This window comes from Sciurus carolinensis, chromosome 1 (genome assembly GCF_902686445.1).
Source record: "Sciurus carolinensis chromosome 1, mSciCar1.2, whole genome shotgun sequence".
Taxonomy (NCBI): domain Eukaryota; kingdom Metazoa; phylum Chordata; class Mammalia; order Rodentia; family Sciuridae; genus Sciurus; species Sciurus carolinensis.
The window spans coordinates 167263553-167288781 of NC_062213.1; the positions used below are offsets into that span (position 1 = coordinate 167263553).

At 39.2% G+C, this 25229-nt stretch overlaps 2 protein-coding genes and 2 pseudogenes across 3 annotated transcripts in view; 2 read left to right on the plus strand and 2 right to left on the minus strand.

The window, feature by feature from the left end:
• The window catches only part of Scp2 (sterol carrier protein 2), a 130494-nt gene that overhangs the window by 55357 nt on the left and 49908 nt on the right, over positions 1 to 25229 (minus strand). For both annotated transcript variants that reach the window (XM_047539372.1, XM_047539373.1), the window contains exons 7-10: positions 13805 to 13868; positions 7694 to 7780; positions 6388 to 6538; positions 3304 to 3451 (exon numbers count right to left, since the gene is read on the minus strand). In XM_047539372.1, coding sequence (XP_047395328.1) covers positions 3304 to 3451; positions 6388 to 6538; positions 7694 to 7780; positions 13805 to 13868 — 450 coding nt within the window. The remainder of the gene's footprint in view (positions 1 to 3303; positions 3452 to 6387; positions 6539 to 7693; positions 7781 to 13804; positions 13869 to 25229) is intronic.
• LOC124976541 (cell division cycle protein 20 homolog) lies at positions 10294 to 11785 on the plus strand (annotated as a pseudogene).
• LOC124976586 (etoposide-induced protein 2.4 homolog) lies at positions 20183 to 21220 on the plus strand (annotated as a pseudogene).
• On the minus strand, positions 22208 to 23984 carry LOC124976563 (aldo-keto reductase family 1 member B10-like). Its single transcript, XM_047539382.1, has one exon. The coding sequence runs from the start codon at positions 23912 to 23914 to the stop codon at positions 22859 to 22861; it is 1056 nt and encodes a 351-aa protein (XP_047395338.1). The 5' UTR covers positions 23915 to 23984; the 3' UTR covers positions 22208 to 22858.

The following is a 25229-nucleotide window of genomic DNA, read 5'->3' on the forward strand; positions in this document are numbered from 1 at the left end:
AGAACAACAGATGGAAAACAAAGGCATTTCTGTACTGGTAAATAAAATACACCAATCATAGAATTTAGATGACTAATACTTCAAAACTGCTTTTAAATCTAGATTATAGATTTTAAAAACCCATTGGGGCTGGGAGTGTAGCTCAAGATAGAGCAGTTGCCTAGCATGCTTAGGCACTTTCCTTCCATCTCCTGAAATGTTTCTGACTTAGAACTGCTGCAGGCCCCACTCATCATAGATATTCTACCTGCTATTGCTGCTTTTAAAACTGTTAATGTTGTTACTATACCAAGTCAGGGCAGACTAAACATCACCTAACCCCCAGAAATAAAAATTTTACTACTTGTTCTTTCAAAAATATATATATAAACCTGCAAAATAGTAAAAAATCATTAAAAGACTTGTAAAACACTTATCTTGAACTCAACAACTAAAAATGGATCAGAGAGGAAAGTACTGTAAATGTCCACTCTGACCTACCATGGAAGGGGGAAAAATGTGCACACTTAGGAAAATAATTATTATGACTATTATGTGACAAAAAGCAACCTGGGAACTAATGGACACAATAGTGACTGAAACAGACAAAAATACCTGCTGTCTTGGAGTTCAACTTATGGTAGCAGAGGAGTGAGGAAAAGAGAGACAATGTGTAAAATAATAATACATAGAGTGACCGTAAGTACCAAAAAGAGGCAAGAAAGGGAACTTAGAAAGTGCTGGGACTGGGATGAAGGGGGTGAGGCATTCATGGAGGGTTCAAAGACCTGAAGGTAGTGAGGGAACAAATCACAGAGTATCCAGAACAAAGGCCCTAAGGTAGGAGGGAGTCTAGAGCACTTGAAGGAGGTCAATAGAGCAGCAGGAGATAGAATCAGAGAGAAGTAGAAGAGGTTGGAGAGCTGGGAGTGAGAATGCAGGAGATCACATTTGGCTCATGCCTTGTGGTGAGATAAGAAACTATGGGGTTCTGAACACAGGACCAACACTGACCTGCTACACCAGCTTCAGTCTAGTGAAGAGACTAAGGAGACAACACAGATGCATGGGACGAGCTGGGAGACTACTATGATAATCTGAGTAAGAAACAATGCTGGTAGTGATAAAAAGTGATGAGATTTATTTTGAAGGGAAAGTCCACAGCCAACATGACTTGGAGATAGATTCAGTGGAGGCTATGAGAGAAAGAAAGAACTCAAGAATGATCCTTTAAAAAAAAAAAAAAAATTAAGGGCTGGGGAGATAGCTCAGTTGGTAGAGTGCTTGCCTCGCAAGCACAAGGCCCTAGGTTCAATCCCCAGCACTGCAAAAAAAAAAAAAAAAAAAAAAAAAAAAAAAAAAAAAAAAAAATTAAATACTAAAAGACAACCCTTAAAAAAAAAAGAATGATCCAAATTTCCAGTTTGGTTAATTGGAGGATAAGGAAGATTGAGGGAGGAGGAAGTTTGGGAATATCAAGAGTTCAATTCTGAACTTAGGTTTGAGATGCTTATGAGACATCAAAAAAAAAAAAAAAAAACCTTTAAAAATAGGTAGTTAGATATTAAAAATAGGTAGTTAGATACCTGAGTCTAGAGATGCAGGAGGGAGTCAGAGCTAATATATAAACTTGAAAGTCAGCATTATATACAGGACTTTTAACCCTGAGACTGGGTTCCAGTTCTGCTATGGCAGCCTATGTTTCCTACAGCCTTTTTCTCCCACTGAACACAACTGCATAGACTGGCTAAAATAACAAAAACAACTACCTGAGGACTCTGAAAAGTAAACGAAAGCAGGGAGGTTACAGGGGGGAAATCACTGCACCAGGGTGAGTTCCCAGCTATCTTCCACGAGACTCTTTCTTAACAGTCTTGCCAAGGGTGAGCAGGGTCCTGGAACAGCACTGTAGCAAGGGCAACCTTGGCTCACAAAGGGGAGTCAGTCAGTGAACCTATTGGTCACAAGGTTTCTCCATCTCATGTGAAATGATGGAATTTTAGCTGAAAGGAGACTATGAAGGTTAAATACACATACTATAACCCTTACAGCAATGGTTCTAACTGGGTTAGATTCTGCCACCAGGAGACATTTGGCAATGTCTAGAGATATCTTTGGTTGTTACAACTGTAGGGGGAGTTGCTACCGGCATTTAGTGGGTAAGAAGCCAATAAAACTACTGAATATCCTAAAATGCACAAGCCCTATCATCAGAATGAATAGTAGAGCTGAAATATCAACAGTAATAAGGTTGAAAAACCTTGCCCTATAGTAACTACAGGTAAAAACAAGAATGAAAGAAAAGAACATACAAAGAGATGTGGCCAAACAACCAATAAAGGAGAAGGGGAGAACCCAGGAGAAGAACAAAGGATCAAAAAAGCAGAAAAGACAAACAGAAAACAGATAATCAAATGGTCAATCTAAATTCCACTGTATCAATAATTATATTATATGCTGAAGATCTCAATTCAACACTGCACAAAAGAAATATAATACAAACAAAACCACATATGTACTTCATTAAATTTTAAAAATATGTTTTTCAAAAGACATTATTAATGAAACAAAAGGCAGGCCACAGACTAGGAGAAAATGTTCACAAGGTACATTTATCAGACAAATGATAGATCCAGTTTTTATTTTTATATCTATAGTTATGAAAACTTTTACAACACAATAAAAACAAATAATCAACAACCAAAGGGCAAATATTAGAACAAATACTTTATAAAATAAGCTATATGAATGATCAATAAGCATATGGAAAGATTTCAATATAATTAGTTATCAGAAATATGCAAATTAAAACTAAAATAAGATACTACTATATACTCTTATAGCATGGCTGAAATTTTTTAAACTGACCATATCAAATGCTGGCAAGGAAGTAAAACAACCAAAAGTCTAATATACTGTTGGTAGGAAAAGAAGACAAAACATATTAAAAATGAAAAAAAATCTTTTAGATTCTATCAACAAGTTTTTTCATTTTCCTTTGTGCAAGTATTTATTCATACACAATTAGAAATACTTGAAGTATATGTAATATTATATCATTTTCAAAATTTACCAGTAATTTGGATAACACAAATTATTGATTTGGATAATATAAATTATCTGTATACACTGTTATTTCCATGTTGGTATTATCTAAGATCACATGATCTAAAAAGTCCAGTACCAAAACTGCTTACATTCACTTTGCACAGTGCATTGAAGCCAATGTGGAAACAAAGAAAATTAGTGAATTATTTTGTTTGGTGAAAGTGAAGCTTTCTCAGTGAAAGTACCCAATTAATCTGCCTTCTTCAAAGATACTACCTTCTGGACAGAGTCCCAGTGCTTCATAAGTAAGGAGTTCATTCACAGAAAAGCAATCATGAAGTTCAATTACATCAATATCATTTGGTCTCAAGCCAGATTTCTCATAGCATTTTCTGGCAGCTTCTTTACTCATATCATAGCCAACCTAAAACCAAAATCATACATAAATAAATTAAAAGCAACAAACAGGGCCTTTTAGGCAAGGAACTTTAAGAGATTAATTATGTACCACACATGGTGGCATACACCTGTGATCCCAGCAACTTGGGAGACTGAAGCAAGAGAATTGCAAGTTCCAGGCCAGCCTCAGCAATTCAGGGAGGTCCTAAGCAAGTTAGCGATACCATGTCTCAAAATAAAAAAAATTTTTAAAGGGCTGGAAAAGTAGCTCAGTGGTAAAGCACCCCTGGCTTCAATCCCCAGTCCTTCCTCATCAAAGAAAAAGAGAGAGAGAGAGAGAGAGAGAGAGAGAGAGAGATATTAATTATAAATAATCTTGACACTCAGACTACCACACATATTGAAATCTCAGTTGATTCTATATTACACAAAAAGTTCAAATAACCCAGCTACTCAGGAGGATGAGGCAGGAGGATCATGAGTTTGAGGCCAGCCTGGGCAACATAGTGAGACTCTGTCTATAATAATAATAATAATTGTAATAATAATAATAATAATAACATCCACAAAGGATAAAGTACATATCAAATTTATACTATAAAGTACAAAACTTTAAGTAAGACATGAAAGGGACTTAGAATTATCAGATCACATTTTATTCTAAGTTATAAAAACTCTATCAAATTATAATTTTAGTTGTGGTAAATCAACTGAAGAGATTTGTCAACACATCATTAGGAGTAACAAACAGTGAAAAATATGAGGGAACTTCTGTATGAAAATACATGTTTTTTTTAGAAGATCATATAGTATTCAAATCATTATTCTAAACTCCATGCTCTTAACTCCTCTTTGGTCTCACACAATAAAAGAATATGCAAACTTGGGCTGGGGATATAGCTCAGTTGGTAGAGTGCTTGCCTTATAAGTACAAGGCCCTGGGTTCAATCCCTAGCACCACAAAAAAAAAGAAAGAAAGAAAATGCAAACTCAAATTTCTTCAAGAAGTAAAACTGGAATAATAGAAACAGTACCACAATCGGAAAACCTGAATATAATTTCCACCTCTACCACAACCTCACTTTGTGATCCTGGGCAAGTTATAAGGACATTTTCAATTTCACAGCATTGTTGTAAAATCATTTTGTATACTATAATTATCAAACAATTGTTTCTGTGGGGGAAGAGGGAGTTTTCAAATATTCAATTAACTCTAGGTCTGAATTCTCATCTTTTCTTACTTTATCCATATTGCACAAAATCTTTAATCATGATTTTTGAAATGCTAAGGGTTATGAAAGTTTCTCTGGAGCCAGACATGGTGGTACACACCTATAGTCTCAGATACTAGGGAGGTTGAGGCAAAAGTATCACTTGAGCCCAGGAGTTTAAGGACAGCTTGGGCAACACATTAAGATTACATTTCAAAGCTAAAGAGAGAGAGAGAGAAAAAGTAGTAGTAGTAGTAAGAGTAGTAGTAATAATAAAATAATAATAAGGTTGGGGATATAGCTCAGTGGGTAGAGTGCTTACCTCGCAAACACAAGGCCCTGGGTTCAATCCTCAGTAGTGCAAAAAAAAAAAAAATAATAATAATAATAATAATAATGGATCACAGGAAAATAGAAGGGAAATAAATGGAGGAGTAGGAAGGGATAAGAGGAAGGGATGAGGGGAGGACATGGAGAAGTACTGAGGTATAAAATCTATCAAATTTTGCTACATCCATGTATGAACATACTACAATGAATCCTACTTATATATATGATTAGAATTCACTAAAATAATAATAATAATAATAATAATAATAATAATAATAATAATAATAGAAAGGAGATCAATAAAGCAATTAGATGGGCAGGGAGGAGGAGTAGGAAAGGGAAAGTACTGGGGAAGGAGACTGATTAAATTATATTGTGTGCATGTACAACTATGGCATAATGAATCCCAAAATTTTGTATAATTATAATGCATTCATAAAAATATATTTTAAAAGACTACATTTCAGAAAAAAAGAAAAAGGAAGAAAGAAAGGAAGGAAAGAATCTCTAAAAACCTCCTTGTTTTCCCCTTAACTCTGTAAGACTGAAGTAGTTCTGGGCATATCTAGTCAACTCAAAACAAAAATAAACAGCATGTCTAGTTAATTAAAAGTTCTCATACTCATGGTTCCATCATAAGATGCATCTATTCTCATCGATTGTTTTCTATCAACAAATCCTTTCTTTTACCCCCTTTTCCTTTTAGTATTGGGGATTGAAATCAGGGCTCTCTACCCACTGAGCTACATTCTCAACCTCTTTTCTATTTTGAGGTAGGGTCTCACTAAATTTCCAGGTTGGACTTGAACTTGCAATCCCCCTGCCTCATCCTCCTTAGTAGTTAGAATTATAGGCACATGCCACCACAACCAACCTCTTAACGAATTCTTAAGAATGGGTTATAATAGCTGGGTGCTGTGGTGCACGCCTGTCATCCCACTGACTGGGGAGGCTGAGGCAGGAGAAAAGCAAGTTCAAGGCCAGCATCTGCAACTTAGTGAGACCCTATCTTAAAACAGAAAATAAAAAGGGCTGGGGGATGTAGCTCAGTGGTAGAGCACCCTGGGTTCAATTCCTAGTAACACACACACACACACACACACACACACACACAGAGAATGGATTATAATATTAAAATTTAAAATTTCTATTTTTTTTTTTTTGGTATGGTACTGGGGATTGAACCTAGGGTCTGGTCTAGCACATGCTGAAAACCACATCTCCTGTCCTTTTAAATTTTATTTTAAGACAAGATCTTGCTAAGCTGCCCAGGCTGGTCTCAAACTTGCAATTCTCCTTCCTTGGCCTTCTAGTTTTTTGTAAGTAAATAACTTCCAGAACTGATGACAATATAATGTCACCTCAAAATTTTAAATAGCATTTCCTCAATTGGATTAATAAAACAGAATCTCAGACATACCACTTTAATAACACTTCCTTCATCAAATGTACTTGGCAAATCGGTAACCATCTCCTGTGCCAAAATTTCCACAGCTTTGGATTGCAATCCATACTTCTGTACAAATTCTTCACTGGCCAGGATTGCTGCTGCAGCACCATCTGAAGTGGGACTAGGAGAAAGTAAAAGTAAGTAATTATTTATACCAGCACTACCTCAATCATTAATATTTCAGACTACACAAGAAGAAAGGTCAAGTATGTTTGCTGGCCAGTGCACCATCTTCTTTGTGATACTGACAGTTTAAAAAAATCACATGTGCTTCCAACTGAGGACTGAACTTCCAGCAAAACCTTAAATGTTGTCACTCACTGCTTGGTCTCTAGAGTCTCTACCAAAATGTTCTCTTTGCAAAGAATCCAGGATTTACCCCTGCAGTTAAATAAGGCAAATGTCTGGTGATTTACTGAGGAATGAGTCCAAAGTTTATTTCTATTATAGTACAATAAAGATTCTACTACAGGCCTAAGTAGTTCCAACATTGCCACCTTTCAAATAGCTCAGTACAGAAATCTTTTAAGAAACTGGGAAAGGAGAAAATAGGGGTAAGTCCATAGTTAAAGAACCTTGAGATCTCCTCAAGAATATACCTTTCCCTTAGAGCAAGCTGTGAAGCTAGGTGCAAACACAGGAAGCCCTCTGTGAGTCAATAGGACTTTCTAAATGGGAAGACCCTCAGATTGCAACAGAGAAAAGCTGACCCAACTTGTTCACCCACATCCCAGCCAGCAACTCCAGAGCAAAGCCAGGTATATACTAGGACACAGGCAAGAGCTATGCAGTACTCACTCAATCTTCTAGGAAACGGATCTCATCAGGAAATTTGCAAGTTGCAAATATTATCACTATTATAGCTAAGTTTTTTCTTTGTTTTACTTTTATTCTTAGCCACTATTACAGAGTAAAATTTCCTGAATTAGAAGTCTATAGCAGGAAAAACAAAATGTTCAAGGAAAAAACCTTTGGACTCCATTGGCCTCCTTAGCCACATTTTAATGAATAAATACAATTGAAACAACCAAAGTAGGCAGAAGTTAGGAGAGAAGGAAGAAGTAAAACACAGTTTTTCAAGATAGGAGACAATCTGTCTCTGGGCGGGAACAGGAAGTGAGAGTACTCTCGTGAAGAACCCAAAGTGGAAACACACTGGTAGGAATTCTATAAAAGCTACACCCAGATACACAGCCTAAGATTTAATCACAGAGAGATGAACAGGGAGGGGAACAGCTATATCTACTAATTAAATGTTAAAATATGTTTTTCTTACCAACATTGTAAGACAGTCAAAAACTCAAAAATACTTCGAGATGCCATCACTTCATCTAAACTGTATTCATCTTGGAATTGGGAATACCTAAATATAAAATAAGTAGTTACAAAATGTAAGGCAAAAACAAAAAATGTGAGGCAGCAATTACAATTTTTGTTGAATGTGGGAAGCCATCCTTATTTAGCAGAGTCAGACTAGGTTTAGCCTTGAGACACAGAGGCCTGGCTTCTAGGAACTGCCAGGAAGCATGTGGTGCTGCATGGGAGTGATTCCCTGTCTCCTTTTGGAATTTTCCCCCTAAAAGGATGACTCCCCTAACTCCACCCTATCCTGTCCATCATAGAAGAAGCTCCTCTGGGCCTTTGCCCCCTTTACCTGTATATTATAAATAAAGGAGAGTTGGGCAACTCCATGTTGTTGTAAGAGCCAGAGCTGGTATGGCCAGACCCATCACACCCCCTCTCAAAAAGTGTATTGGCTCTTGTGTGTTCACTGAGTAGATAAGTTTTTTGGGTAACAGATTAAAAAACCGCCAACATCCTCCACCGACAGTTAACCCTTTTCTCCTCCACACAGGATGTGATAGAGAGAACCCCCACAGTTGAAGTTGTCTGGGTCCAAAGTTAGAGAGAGGATAATAGGTGAATATTTTTTCACGGTCAAAAGATAGACTTTTATGAATAGCTTCAACCTTGAATAAGCAAGTCATTTGAGTTGAGCTTTATAAAAAAAAAAAATCCCCACTTCAAAATATCCAATAAAATCTCTGGACACAGAAGATTTGTGGGACTTCTTGGTTGAGAAACACCTGATGTGTCAGAGGGTAAAGTGCCCGTTCACCGAAGAGGGAGGACATGAATGTTCTGTATTGGAACCCTCTCAGACTGTACCCTATGTGCCTCTTTATTTGGCTGTTTCTTTTTTCTATCCTTCATAATAAAGATATAATTTTAAGTAGAATGCTTTCCTAAGTTCTATAAGTTATTCCAGAGAATTATCAAGCCTGACGAGGTCATAGGAACCCCCTGTATTTGTAACCAGTCAGTCAGCAGTATATAGATGGTCTGGCTACCACCTACAGCTGCTATCTGAGGTGAGGGTGGTCTCATGGAGGATGGAGACCTTAATTCATGGGGTCTGCATAAACCCTAAGTGGATCATACCAGATCCGAGTAGTGTCTACTCAGCTGGTGTTAGACCTGTTGGGGTTAAAACAAATTTCCACAATATTCACTGACAAATTATACAATGATGATTCCTTAAAAGCAAAATGCAATGACGTGCAATTCAACCATCTTTTGTAGTGACACTATACAAGTACATTTAATGAAGGCTAATGGAGCTCTTAAATAAATGTAAGTTCTCCAAGTTATAAAACTAAAAACTATAATAAATTTCTGATTCTTAAAAAATGTATTTCCTATGCCAGGCATCATGGCACATACCTGTCGTCCAGCTACTTGGGAGGCTAGGGCAGAAGAATTACAAGCTTTAGGCCAGCCTGGGCAACTTAGCAAGTCCCTCAAAATAAAATATTTTTTTTAAAGTCTAAGGATATAACTCAGTAGGAGAACTGTAACCTAGCATGTACAAGGCCCTGGGTTCAATCCCCAATTCTGCAAAATACACAAACAATTAAAAAACACATTAGCCTTCTCATGACTACAAAGAAAAAATTTACTTTTCTTCTCTTTGGCTCCTCTAACAATATAATCAGATGGTTTCAGAAGCCACCCTGGAGAAAACAGCAGCAAAAAGAAAAATTACAAAGGAGATTATAAAGCAAATGCCAACTGCTAGAGAAATTAACAAGCAATTCAAATTTTAGAAAATAAACCAGTGGCACATGACTATAATCCCAGCTACTCAGGAGGTTGATGCAGGAGGATCACAAGTTTGAGGCCTGCCTCAGCAATTTAATGACAACCTGTCTCAACTTTTTATTTCAAAAAGGGAACTGAGGATGTAGTTCAGTGATAAAGCACCCATGGGTTCAACATTCAGTAATATACATACCAAAAAAAATTTTTAGATGATAAAACCTGCATAACTTAAGTTTATATACTAGTGTCTATACTTTCACTTGCAGATGGAGTTAACACTAAAGCAATTCTCAAAAACCACCTTATTTGGGCCATATACTATGCTAGGCACCAGGGACATGGTTACAATTCCTACCCTCATGGAACTCAATATGATTCCATGGCAAAGAAATATACAATTCTAATATGTACAACAAATGTTATGATAGAAATGTTATATGGGGTGCTATGGGACAGACAGGCATTAATACATTAAATTCATATATTGAAGGTAAATAAGAAGTGGGGAAGAAAGATTTCCCAACAGAAGTAGCAGCACAGGCAAAGCCTTTCCAGGTGAAATGGTCCACTGGAACAAGGGCACAATGTGGAAGGGAATGTGGAAGCAAAGGGAAGAAGATGGGGTGGGAGAAATGAACAAGGATTAATCAGGAAGCCCAGTTTATGATGTTTACATTTTATATTGAAAATAGTGCGGTAGGGGATTGGAACCTGCTCCGGAACGCACGGGTTCACAGAGGACACCAGCTTCCGGGACCCCTTCCGGGCGCTCCCATGGCGCAGTTCGTGTTCGAGAGCGACCTGCACTCCCTGCTTCAGCTGGACACACCCATCCCCAATGCACCCCTCGCGCGTTGGCAGCGCAAAGCCAAAGAAGCAGCGGGGCCGGCCCCCTTGCCCATGCGGGCAGCCAACCGATCCCACAGCGCCGGCAGGACCCCAGGCCGAACTCCTGGCAAATCTAATTCCAAGGTTCAGACCACCCCTAGCAAACCTGGAGGTGACCGCTATATCCCTCATTGCAGTGCTTCCCAGATGGAAGTGGCTAGCTAGAAAGGAGAACCAGCCTGAAAACAGCCAGACGCCCACCAAAAAGGAGCATCAGAAAGCCTGGGCTTTGAACTTGAATGGTTTCAATATGGAGGAAGCCAAGATTCTTCGACTCAGTGGAAAACCACATAATGCCCCAGAAGGCTACCAGAACAGACTGAAAGTACTCTATAGCCAGAAGGCCACTCCTGGCTCCAGCCAGAAGACCTGCCATAACATTCCTTCCCTGCCCAGATCAGATCCTGGATGCTCCTGAAATCTGAAATGACTACTACCTAAACCTTGTGGATTGGAGCTCTGGAAACGTACTGGCTGTGGCACTGGACAACAGTGTATATTTGTGGAGTGCAAGTTCTGGTGACATTCTGCAGTTGTTGCAAATGGAGCAGCCTGGGCACTATGTATCCTCTGTGGCCTGGATTAAAGAAGGAAACTACCTGGCTGTGGGCACCCGCAGTGCTGAGGTGCAGGTATGGGATGTACAACAGCAGAAACGACTTCGAAACATGACCAGTCACTCTGCCCGAGTGAGGTCCCTAAGTTGGAATAGCTATATCCTGTCCAGTGGCTCACGCTCTGGCCACATCCACCATCATGATGTTCGGGTAGCAGGCCACCATGTGGCCACACTGAGTGACCACAGCCAGGAAGTGTGTGGGCTGCGCTGGGCCCCAGATGGACGACATTTGGCTAGTGGTGGCAACAACAACTTGGTCAATGTGTGGCATAGTGCTCCAGGAGAGGCTGGCTGGGTTCCCCTGCAAACATTCACCCAGCATCAAGGTGCTGTTAAGGCTGTAGCATGGTGTCCCTGGCAGTCCAATATTCTAGCGACAGGAGGGGGCACCAGTGACTGACACATTCGCATCTGGAATGTCTGCTCTGGAGCCTGTCTGAGTGCTGTGGATGCCCATTCGCAGGTGTGCTCCATCCTCTGGTCTCCCTACTATAAGGAGCTTATCTCAGGCCATGGCTTTGCCCAGAATAGCTGGTTATTTGGAAGTACCCAACCATGGCCAAGGTGGCTGAGCTCAAAGGTCACACAGCACAGGTCCTGAGTCTGACCATGAGTCCAGATGGGGCCACAGTGGCCTCAGCAGCAGCAGATGAAACCCTGCAGCTGTAGCGCTGCTTTGAGTTGGACCCTGCACGACGACGAGAACAGGAGAAGGCCAGTGCAGCTAAAAGCAGCCTCATCCACCAAGGCATCCGTTAATGACAAACCAAACCATCACCTCAGTTGTTTTTTTTTTTTTTTTTTTTCTAATAAAGTCACATCTCTCTTTAAAAAAAAAGAAAAGAAAATAGTGAGGAACTACTAAAAGATAGTTAATCTGAAGTTGTGACATGACCAGATCTGTATTTCTGCAAGAAAGCTGAGGTATGGAAAAGAGATGGTAAAAAGGCATTACCAAGAGCAAGTAAACCAGTAGAGACTGGGACAAATAATTAAGGGACAAATGATAAGGCCCACGGGCCCAGCAGCACATGCCTCAGCAGACTGAGGCAGGAGGATCACAAGTTCAAGGGCAGCCTCAGCGATTTAGTGAAGCCCTTTTTTTAAAGTAAAAAATAAAAAGAACTGGGTATATAGCTCAGTGGTAAAGCACCCGAGTTCAATCCCCAGTACTAAAAAGAAGAAAGAAAAAAGCAGGGGAATGGCCCAATGCTGCAAATTGGAAATGAAAGGGGGAGAGAAAGGATGAATTCAAAAGACAGCAAGCGGGGCAAAATCCCTAGGACTTCAAACCAATTACATAAGGGACATGGGAAAGGCAGATACGAGCATGACTTCTTGTTTTCTATCTTGGATGACTATGTGTATGTTGATGTCATTTGCTAAGATGGGGAACAGTAAAGGGAAAACAGGGTTGAGGGGAAATGATGAATTCTGTATGAACATACTGATTCGTAGGCACCTGTGGGACATCCGAGGCAACAACCAGGTGTGAAGCCTCAAGTGGAATGGGCTACTCCTAATCCTTATCACAGATTCTCACTGTATTCTTACAATTTGTGAGAAAATGCTTGAAAACAGTTTTCTTAATTCAATTTTACATAGGGCTATGTAACAGAGTATCTCTAATGACTGTCAGCAAGTCCAGAATTTTCACTGCTAGCCAAAAAAAAAAAAAAAAAAAAACTAATACAAGAAGTTACCATCTAAAATTTCTGAGGCAAATTTAAATGGTTCTTCTGGGCTGCTTCAAAGAATTTTAAATGATAAAAATACTATCCAGTAATAACATCTGCCAAGCTGGGTAAGTGGTCCATGCCTGTAACCCCAGCAACTCAGGAAACGGAGGCAGGAAGATTACAAGCTTTGAGGCCAGTCTCAGCAATTTAGCAAGACCCTCAGCAACTTAGTAAGACTCTATGTCATAAAAAAAATTGGGGGTGGAGGGACTGGAGATGTAGCTCAGCAGAAAAGATCCTCTAGGTTCAATTTCCAGTACCCAAAAAAAAAGAAAGTCAGAAAGTCTTTAAAGAAAGAAAAAGAAATAATGTCTGCCTATTCAACATAATATATACCAGAAGATAATAATAATATATAATAAATATGATAATTTTTAATATGTACCAGAAGATCTGTGGGAGCAAAAAACTCATATGGTATCACCAGAAACTAGAACAATGTCTTACACATAGTGGGCTACTGAACAAATTTGTTGAAAGAAATTCCTTAAGAGAATATATAAAAAGTGGATAAATAAGTGCCTGGTCAGGCAAGTAATTAGGCAAAAGAAACCCTGGAAGCTCTAATTCTTTGAGTAAAGTGAAGAGCTACTTTTTAAGCTTCAAACTGCAGTGCTATCATTTATTTCCTCAACATAGACACAATTCCTTACAGTTTCAGGAAATCATGAATTTGGTTCTCCAAATTCTAAAGACAAAGAAAAGCAATTCTAGACCATATTTATGGGCTTATACTGCTCATCCTAACTCTACTATTCAATAATAGCACAGTTCCACTGCACATTCAAGCACCCTACTAGATCCTATAGACACCAACATGAGACACATGGCTGCTCGAGGATCTTCATCATCAGGAAGACTCACAGATAACTAAATGTGATGTGTCATAACAGAGGTATTCAGAACAAGCTCACAAAAGAATCAATGAGATTAGGACTGAGATCTCTGAAATCTTACTTTTGCTTTTCAAGTATAAAGCTGCATATTACACAATAAAATAAACCAGCTTTTCAAAATCTCACATCTCTGAAATACTTACGGGTTATTAACTGAATGTTTATGATTTTTCCATCCAATTTTTGCAAAGTGTTCAGTTTTTGTTCCTGTGGAGAAAGCAAACATTTATTAATATGTTAATGTTTTCCTGCTGCTTATTAACAAGTGCCCCCATGGTACTTAATGTTCTGCTGACTATTTTCCATAGTTCTCCCTTGCATAGATATCAGTATTAAAAATTTGAACACTGACCTTCACATACACTTCTTTATAACTAAATATGGGTATGTTTAATTAATTGAAACAATAGGCATATAAGATAAAAATAGTTCAAACTGGTCTATTCTCCTTGGTATAATTAGGGTCCAATTTTAAAAATTAGAAAATTATAGTCTGCAGTCATAAGGGTCTAAGTCAGGAGAGCACTGCAGCAATCCTAGAGTCTTCCAGAAACCGTGATGGTTCTAGGGTCATTGCACTACAAGTCATGCCCTCCAGGACTAATAAATACCTCATCTTCTTCCCTTTCCTATAATAAGGCAGGAGGTTCTTTAGAAGAATCACATCCTGTGGGGAAAAAGGTACACTGACACATTGTTGGTGGGACTGCAAATTGGTGCAACCACTATGGAAAGTAGTATGGAGATTCCTAAGAAAACTTGGAATGGAACCACCATTTGATCCAGTTGTCCCACTCTTTGTTTTATACCCAAAGGACTTAAAATGAGCATACTATAGTGACGCAACCACATCAATGTTTATAGCAGCTCAATTCACAATAGCTAAGCTATAGAACCAACCTACTTGCCCTGAAACAGATGAATGGAAAAATAAAATGTGATACATATACACAATGGAATATTACTCGTCCTTAAAGAAGAATGAAATTATGGCATTTGCCAGTAAATGGACAGAGCTAGGGAATATCATGCTAAGCAAAATAAGCCAGTTCCAAAGAATCAAAGGTCAAATGTTCTCTCTGATATGTAGATGCTAATTCATGATAAGGTAGGGTGGGGGCCTAGGGAAGAACAGAGGTACTTTGGATTAGATAGAGGAGAGCGAAGGGAAGGGAAGGGGTACGGAGGTAGGAAGTAGAGTAGAATGAATCAGACATTATTACCCTATGTGCATATATGATTGCACAATCGGTATAACTCTGCACCAGGTACAACCAGAAGAATGAGAAGTGATCCTTCACTTATGTATGATGTATCAAAATGCATTCAACTATCATGTATAACTGATTAGAACAAATAAAAAAGAATAAAAAGAATCACGTCCTGACAAGAATTTGTAGAGACATGCTTGCAGCTGTTTGGGGAGGAGGCCGGACGGGCGCCTCCTCTCCCGCCCTTAGGCGCGCACGCGGCCCGGCTGCTCTTGCACCACTGCCTCAGCAACCTCGCACTTGAGGCGTTGGACCGAGCACGCAGGAGCGTGGGCCAAAGTGAAACTCCTGGAAGTTGCGGGAGCGGGAGGAGCCTTTGCAGGCTGCGCGCCCTCAGGCCGGCAGGGCCAGGGTCCCGCACCCAGGAGCCCTGGTGCCCATGGCCCTGAGCAAAGGGCTGCAGCTGCTGGCGCGCCTGGAGGCCACAGGCAAGACCAGCGTGTTGCTGGAGGCGAGCTCCCACTGCGACTGCCTGCTCTTCGAGGCCCGGATGGTGGCCACGCTGGGCGGAGCTGGTATTGGCACCAAGGTTTCTACTTGGGGAGAGAGGCAAGCAAGGAAGCAAGCAAGGAAGCATCAGTAAAGAAAAATAAAGAAGTTGTGCATTCCCAGTCCGCCTCTGATTCTTTCCCGAGGTCTCCTTGCTGCAGGTGGCAACAAGAATTATGTATGCTTTTTAATTTCTTTAATAGAAAATGTGAAAATATGTAACAGTGTCAAGAAAACAAGAGCAACGATACCAGTGAGATAAAACTTGCAAAAATTTACCTCTTTTACAAAGACAAAATGGGGTAAAATAGGCTTTGAATTCTCCTTTGGAGCTGGAAAGACCAACAAAATAAAAAGTCCATTGATCAGAGTTGATGTCATGAATGGAACTGGCACAGTAAAGTAGAATGTCCCCATTCCTATTTTATCTCTATATTCTCTGTCAAGGAAGAAGATTTTTCAGGCCAGTAATGACATACATATAATTGAGCACAATTTATACCAATACTAATAAAAAGAGAAAAAGGTAGATTCCACATTGGTGAACTAATAGCAATAAGAGTGGTGATATAGAGGCTGACATGAGTTCAATTAAAAACAAGACAAATCATATTAATATCTTTCTGTGATTGAATTGACTGCTAGATGAAAGGAAAGTCTCTGACTAACAAGGCAATTAACTAAGTTCTTCAAGACATCTTTTTCCACAAGATAAGAAAATACCATAGTGTGGATTTTGTTTTATTTTTATTTTTATTTTTGGTGTTGTTTTAAAAATGAATGTTCTTTTCTCAAACAAGTTTAGATGGGGTTAAACAAATATATTTCTTTACTAAGATATTTAGAGTCCTCACCAATGTATGTGCATTGCGACTCTCCAAAGGAGGATTAAAGTAGGAAGCATTTCCCAACCTATCTGACCCATGTCATTGAGCATGTTAGGAGCTTAATGCCCCATGAAACACTCATTGGGAAACAACAGCATTAATTAATGCCTAAATTTAAAGAAAAGCACTAATCTCTAATTGTTCTGATTAATATTTCTGAAACTCAATTAGAAAAATTGAAGGAATGCTCACCAAACCTGAAGCCTGAAGGGAATGCTATAATCACGAAAGGCTTATCAGTGGAATGGAACAGAATATAATTAAACGCCCAGTTTAAATGCCTCACCCCACCCCACCCCACCCCCAAAAAAAACCTGGGAAAAGGAACAACTATGAGACAGACTCTGAGCTTCTGTTCAACTACAAGTTCAATGTGATTTAACAATTTGATGGACTACCAGAAAAGCTTTCATATGGTCACAGTACGCAAATTAGACAGGTGATGGGTCATGAAACAAATCTAATAGAGATAGAGAAGAGAAGCCATTAAGCAGAGTTAGGCTGGCTTCAGATATTTGAAAGGTTTCAGAAGACAAAAACAGGAAGGAGCATGGGTACAAACAACAGGGTGAGAGATTTAGGTTAAACATGAAAAGAGCACCATGAGCACTGAGGGCTGGTATAAGGCCCCCAGTTCAACCCCAGCATGACCAAAAAAAAAAAAAAAAAGCACTGTAATAAATTACCAGGGTTGTTGATGCATACCTATAATCTCAGTTATCTTGGAGGAGGGAGGAGGGGAGGGAAGGAAGAGGAGAAAGGAGGGAGAAAGGAAAAGGAAGAAGAAAGAGGAGGAGGAGAAGGGGAAGAAAGAAAAGAGGAAGAAGAAAAGAAGCCGTGTAACAACTGGAATCACCCCCCAAAATGGAATTAGTAGCCCCAGTTGGTTGACAATGTCCTTGTTATAGAAAGTACAGATATTTTATTCTCTTTCTTGGAAGATTTACAAGCAATTCATGCAGGAATCGGTTAGAAGAGAGCCTGATGAATCTATATAAAAACAGTGGGCATAATATCCAACCCAAGAGATATTCAGTAAGTGCTGGTATCTTTTCATTCTTTTTCTTACTATGGGATGGGATCCAATTAATCTATAAAATACCACATCCCCTTGAAAAATATTCTGCTAGTTACTTATATATTTCCTAAGCCTAAAAGTTAACCTAGGGCTTGTTAACTACTGATTTAGAACTGCCAATTAAGAGTTTTGGCTGTTCAAAGAGTAAATCTAGTATAAAAAGATTTCAATCTCCTTAAATCAAATTATGAAGCCACAAAAATGTGCACATTCTAACAACTTAAACCACAAATTGTCTTATGTATTCATTCAGAGTACACATTCACAAACAGCAACTTCAAATGACAACTTAAATACTATGAAATTCTACAATTCATTTAGAAATCTCTTGAAAAACAACATTTCAACGAAAATAATAAATTTTTTTCATTTCAGATTTTAGTGTCAAAAAATTTCCAACTAGTCCGAGTAATATAAAACTTGAGAAAACATGTAATCTTAAAACCATATCAGCAACAGGATTTCCAAGTGCCCAAGGACAATGGAAGCTGCCTAAATATTTCTATATATATATTGTTCCAAAACAATATAGAATCACAAGGAAAAACAAGATAGCACAAAATCATACAATCAGCATAACCAGAAAACAGAAGATGCCAAAATTTCAAACTATCTGTAAGTTAGAAAAAAAGAAAAAGGAAAAGACCAAATCCCAGACAACAATTTTATACTTTACGGGAAGGGAACAAAAGTAGCCAAAAGAAAACCTACAAAGGAGCAAAGAGGTGAGCTGGTAGCAGCCTATTGTTGCTCCACAGTGTCCAGCAGGAAAAGAAAGACTCCTTCCCCAAGTAAGAATAGGCTGAGAAACTGTTCCTCCTTGAAATATAAATAAATTTTTTAACTATAAAAGATTATTTTTCAGACTTCTATATAAATTGATTTGAAAATCTAAAGGAAATGGGTAGTTTCTAGACTGCCAAAATTGATTCCATTAGTAACAGAATATTTAAACATAAAAGAAATAGAGGAAATCGCCAAGCAACTACTCAGCAAAAAAGAACCAGGCCCACATAGTTTCATAGGAAATTCTATGAAACCTACAAAGGTCATATGGTCCCAATGCTCCATAAACTGTTTTAGAGCATTAAAAGTAAGAAGAAAAAAAAAAAAGTCAACTTCCTATTAAGCAAGTATGAAACTTGATGAAGACCTAACAAAAAGGCTGGGATTCTGGCTCAGTGGTAGAGCACGTGCCTAGCATGGGTGAGGCACGGGTTCAATTCTCAGTACCACATATAAAATAAATGAATAATAAAAAGGTCCATCACTAACAAAAAAAAAAAAATTAAAGACCTAACAAAAAAATTATAAACCAATATCACTTATAATTATTGAACTGAAAATTGAAATTACTATATAAAATAAGAGAAACAAAATCTAACTCTGCATTTTGGATTTTAGAGTATTTCAGATTTTGGATTTTTGGATTAGGAATGGCTCAAACTGTATATAGCATTGTCCTGAAGTCAGGATCTTACTTAAAGGGAAAACATTAAAATCAGGAATAGAACAAGGATGCCTACTATTTCCACTACTATTTAACATGTACTATGTATGGTATTGGCTAATGCAGTTATAAATAAGAAAGCAATTAGAAACATTACACTTACTAAAGATGCAGTAAAACTAACTCTTTTTGCAGGTGATATAATACAGTTGCTTAGCTGGAAACCCCTGTAAATAAAATCAATAATAAAACTAACCCAAAAATTTAATGATACAGCAAATCAAAATTAATACACAGAAGTCTATATACAATTTACATACACACAGCTAGTAAGTAATTTAGAGGACATAACAACAAAGAAAAACCCATTTGCAATAGCAAGAAAAACAAATAAAGGAATTAAAGAAGTCATTTAAAATAAATTTAACATGAAATAAAACATTTAAATGTAAGGAAAACCTTAAAATTTTTTAGGGCAACTTAACATCATAAATACATCAGTCCTCTCTAAATAAGTTCATTTATTTCCTTTCTGGTTTTTGTTTTTGTTGTGCTAGAAATTGAACCCAGGGTCATATGCATGCCAGAAGGGCCTCATGTGAAGCTCTACCACTGAGTTTTATCCTCATCCCCTAATTTTTTTTCTTCTTTCTTTTTTACTTTTTTTTTTTTTAATGTTTTTAGTTTTGGTACCAGGGATTGAACCCAGGGTCACTTAATCACTGAGCCACATCCCCAACCCTTTTATTTTTTATTTTGAGACAGGGTCTCACTAAGTTTCTAAGACTGGCTTTGGACTTGCAATGCTTCATTCTTAGCCTCCTGAGCCACTGGGATTACAGGCATGTGCCACCATGCCCAGCTCCCCTGAATTCCTATGGAATTCTTATGTCAAAGTCCTGTTCCTAATTGCTATTGGGAGATGGAGCTTTGAGGGGTGCAATGGACTGAAGTCTATATCTCCACAAAATTCCTATGTTGAGGGACTGGGGTTGTGGCCCAGTGGTACAGCGCTCATCTCGCATGTGTGAGGCACTGAGTTCAATCCTCAGCACCACATAAAAATAAATAAATAAAATAAAGGTATTGTGTCCATCTACAACTAAAAAAAATAATAAAAAAAAAAAAAAATTTGTGGACTTCCCAGCGGCCCGTGCGGCCCGGACATGCCCAGTGCGGGCACAGCGGCCCCGGCCCTGGGAGCGCCCGGGCAGAGCGGGCAGCCAGGCACAGAGGGGTCGAGACGGCCCGCGGTGGCTAGGGAGCTGCTGGTAGGTCCTTCATGATGAGAGATTTTGGGGTGCTTTTCTCTCTTCTGTGTAGTTGACAGTCTGGGTGGTGAGAAGATGGCTGACAGTGTCAAAACCTTTCTCCAGGACCTTGGCAGGGGAATCAAAGACTCCATCTGAGGTATTTGTACCATCTCAAAGCTAGATGCTCGAATCCAGCAGAAGAGAGAGGAACAACATCGAAGAAGGGCAAGTAGTGTCCTGGCGCAGAGGAGAGCCCAGAGTATAGAGCGGAAGCAAGACAGTGAGCCACGTATTGTTAGTAGAATTTTCCAGTGCCGTGCTTGGAATGGTGGGGTGTTCTGGTTCAGTCTCCTCCTGTTTTATCGTGTGTTTATTCCTGTGCTTCAGTCAGTAACAGCCCGAATTACTGGTGATCCATCACTACATGGAGATGTTTGGTCATGGCTGGAATTCTTCCTCACATCAATTTTCAGTGCTCTTTGGGTGCTTCCCCTGTTGGTGCTTAGCAAAGCTGTGAATGCCATTTGGTTTCAAGATATTGCTGACCTAGCATCTGAGGTATCAGGGAGGAAGCCTCATCCATTCCCTAGTGTCAGCATGATAATTGCAGACATGCTCTTCAACCTTTTGCAGCAGGCTCTTTTTCTTATCCAGGGGATATTTATGAGTCTCTTTCCCATCCATCTTGTTGGTCAGCTGGTCAGTTTGCTGCATATGTGTCTTCTCTACTCATTATACTGCTTTGAATATCGTTGGTTCAATAAAGGAATTGAAATGCACCAGCGGCTGTCAAACATAGAAAGGAATTGGCCTTACTACTTTGGATTTGGTTTGCCCTTGGCTTTCCTCACAGCAATGCAGTCCTCATACATTATCAGTGGCTGCCTCTTCTTTATCCTCTTTCCTTTATTCATCATCAGTGCTAATGAAACAAAGACCCCTTGAAAAGCATAACTTTTCCAGTTGCGCCTGTTCTCCTTGGTGGTATCCTTAAGCAACAGACTCTTCCACAAGACGGTCTACCTGCAGTCTGCCCTGAGCAGCTCAACCTCTGCAGAGAAGTTCCCTTCACCACATCCATCTCCTGCCAAACTGAAGGCTACTGCAGGCCACTGAGTTGCCTGCCATCTAAAGGGGATGTGTGGATTGGAAGGAGGCTGTGGAAGCTCTTCTCTTTGTCCTACCCTGGCTAGAGAAGGCAGGACCCACTCTGCCAAGGGCCCTCTGTGTATTCCCTTCTCTTTGAGGAATTGGAATTTTTGTCTCTGGTGCATGTAAGGCAGAATCTTTCTGACACCAGTATGGATTTTTAATACCACCGTGAGTCTGAAAGGACCACAGGTTTTTCTGCAGTTATTTTCTAGCATTTACCAGCCCCTGTGCCTGGACTGATTTGAATACTTTGTTTTTCTCCCTGTGCCAGTTACCCTCCCACCTCTCCTTCCTGCCTTCTAGCACCCTTGGATGAATGGGTTTTGTAATTCTAACTGTTGTATTTTGTAGATTTGTTATTTTTGTTGTTTTTCTGTGAAGCACATACTTAGGATGTGGGAGGTAAAGGAATATCTCAATTGCTCCTTGTTTATTCCCTTTATAGCCATCACTGTCTTGTTTCTTGTATCTCAGGTTAGGTTTTGGTCTCTCTTGCTCTACTGCAAAAATGTAAAAGAAAAAGGAGAAAAAAAGAAAAAAAAAAAAAAAAGAGCCTGAAGAGATGGGACAGAATGAAAGACCTCACAGCCAGGTTGACTGGGTTTTGAGAAGTCATTTTTTTTTCTACCCCTTGAAGGGGAAAAAGCTTTTTTCACTGGTACATTTAAAGCTCCCCAGCTATGGGGAGATACCAGTTCTGGACAAGTGCCACTGTAACACAGAATTGTCAGAGAAACTGAACTTTTCAACTCTGGAGGGTGGAAATTTACTCTTGGTCACTGCCAGGTCTGACTGGTATTTCAAAGGAATATTGGGTGCTGCAAATAGGAACTAAAGGGGTAAACTTATTAAACCCATTAAACCTGTGATCATTGATGTTTTCCTGTCATTTTAAGAGACTAAATATGGGCTGGGAGGGTAGTGGTCAAAATACTTGTATAATTTTAAAATGTCACAATTAAATGTGAGCTGGTTTCCCACAAAGTGTGTAATGACTGAATTTGCAAATCATGACACCGAGATATGTATTCATCAAACACAAGACTTAGTATTGGATAATCTGGTTATAGTTTTTAGAGATTAGCCCTGAAGACTGTCCCCTGAGAAAATTTGGGTTATATAATTATAATTTTGTGTGTATATCTTTTTTTTTTTCACTTTCATTTTTTTATTCTTTTTATTTGTGCATCCTCAATGTTAGCAGAGACAGGTTGTTTAACAAACATTCGTTCAGATCAAACAAGTGGAAGAAATAGTCATTTGCTCATCTGAGTCATACTTCCATAAGTATGACTCAGTGATAAGTCTTCTCCTGGTTCAACATATGGATCTAAATAAAACTTTGCCTTGGGGAACAGAGGAGGGGAAGGAAAGGAAGGTTCTGGGAAGGGGATTGAGCAACTAATGTTGCATGCTTGTACAATTAGAGCATAACAAATCATATTTTGTACAATTATAATGAACCGACAATTTTTTTTTTTTAAACTTTGCCTTGATTCTGACAAGGTCAGACACAGTATGATTTCACTAAACTTGACTACGGTAGACCCCTAGAGAGCAAGTTCCACTTCAGCGAAGAGAAAGAATCCACCAAGTGTCTCCTGAGGAGATGGATCTTCAGTAATCGGCATTGAAGGGGTAATCTGGCAAATGAGCCTGGTCAGTCAGGTTACAGATCCTCCAGTTTCTACTGAAGCTGAGAATGGTTGCCATCTCCTCATCACTCAATTTGAAGTCAAAGACCTGAAAGTTCTCCATGATGTGTTCTGGTGTCACAGACTTGGGGATCACCACCACATTCCTCTGGATCTGGAACCGGATCAGGACCTGGCCTGGGAATTTTTTGTGCCTCACAGCAATCTCCTTAATCTTGGGTTCCTCCAGTAGTAAAGGGTCTTCTGGTTTGGCCCAAGGTCTATCTGGAGAGCCCAGGGGGCTGTAGGCAGTGACAATGATGCCCTTGGAGTGGCAGTACTGGATCAGTTTTTCCTGGGTAAGGTAGGGGTGACACTCGATCTGATTAGTCACTGGTTTATATTTGAGTCCAGGTTTGTTCAAGATCCTTTCAATCTGGAAGTGGTTGAAGTTGGAGACTCCAAGAGCTTTCACCAACCCCTCATCCACCAGTTCCTCCATGACCTCCCAGGCATCCAAGAATGTTGCTTTACTGATGAGGTTGTTGCCTTTATCATCTTTTGGGAATAAATTCTTCCCAGGCTGAAATCCCTGGGGCCCGTGAATGAGATAGACATCCAGATAGTCCAGTTTCAGGTCCTTGAGGGTCTTCCGACAGGCCTCCTTCACAAGGTTCCTTTCAAAGAAGGTGCACCACAACTTGCTCACAATAAAGAGGTCCTCCCACTTCACTACCTTCTCTTGGATCTTCTCTCTGATGGCTTCTCCCACCTCATTCTCGTTCTGATAGACGTAGGCACAGTCTATGTGGAGATATCCTGCATCAATGGCCACCTTCACAGCTTCTTTGACTTTGTTTGGGGGAGACTTCCAGGTGCCCAGGCCCAAAATGGGCATCTTGGCTTTGGTGCTGAGTTCCACAAACATGGCCATGTCTGTGCAGAAAATCTTGTGTGTATATCTTATGAAAGACTTTGGGTTATTTGTTCTAAAGTCTATATGTATATCTTGTGTATTCATGAAGGGAGGAAGGTTCATCTAGATTTCAGTGTACTGAACATGGCATTCATTTGTCAAGGGAAGAGAATCAGACATTTGGTTAATAGAAACCTTCATGTATACAACAAAATAAGGAATTAAAAATTGTTGCTGGGAATTGTAAAAAAAAAAAAAAAATTCGTATGTTGAAACCTAATCCCCAAGGTAACAGTAATAGAAAGTAGGATCTCTGAAGGTAATCAATCATGAGGACAGAGCCCTCATGAATGGGATTGGTGGTCTTATAAAAGGGGCCCCAGAGCTTTTTCCCCTTTCTTATAAAAGGACATAATGCCTTCTATGAACCAGTAAGTGGACCCTCACCAGACAAAGAATTTGCCAGTGCCTTGATCTTCGGCTTCCTGCCCTCCAAAGTTGTGAGGAATAAAATCCTGTTGTAGAAGCCACCCAGTCTATGGTAATTTTTGTTATGGCAGCCTAAGCTGACTGATATATGAAGTCGCACTGAACAAAAGTATAAAATATATGAGTAACTTTGGAACCAGAAAGTAGGCTTTAAGGAAACTACTAGTGAAAGCCCAAAGGCCTAGAAGAGAATATTAGTGGTACCTCTGAGGTCCTTTGAAGATACTGCAGGAGAGGGCTTATAAGAAGATAAAGAATCTGACTAGAAACTAGATGAAGGAAGATTCTTCTTATAACAGCCCAAAAATTTTTATAATACTATTGCCAGCAGAAATGTGCAAAATTAGAAAATAAGCAAAATATTGAAGTTGCCACCTGATTTTTTTATTGCAGCTTATAGTATAATTCTGTATCTCTATATTGAGGACAACTGTTAAACAAAAAGGACCTAGAAAGTGATAGTTCTGAAAATTCTCAGCCTCTTTAGGTGGTAAAAGATGCTAAAATTAAGAAATGGACTTTCAGCAACAATCGAATTCATGACACTGCGAGGAAAACACTGCCTGAGATGAAGCTCAGGTTATGTCAAATCTTTGGTTAAGATCTCAGAAAGATCAAATGGAATACCTCAGTATATAGTTGAGACTGACAAAAAGCAATGTTTTACAAATCCTCTCAAAGGGCCACTAAAGACTGTTGACCCTCAACCATTTCAGAAGAGGTTCATAGTGGAAAAGAACTCATCACAATGAGATTTGTGGGGGTGGCTAATGCAATGACTCAAGATGATTCACAAGAAACCCACAAAGTTCATAAGACAAAAATAAACTATAGATATCAGCTTAGGACCCAACTTCCTTAACAAGAGTCCTAAAGTGCAAGAAATAAAATTAGGAATCAATAAACGGGATGAATTCAAACTAAAAAGCTTCTTCTCAGCAAAGGAAAC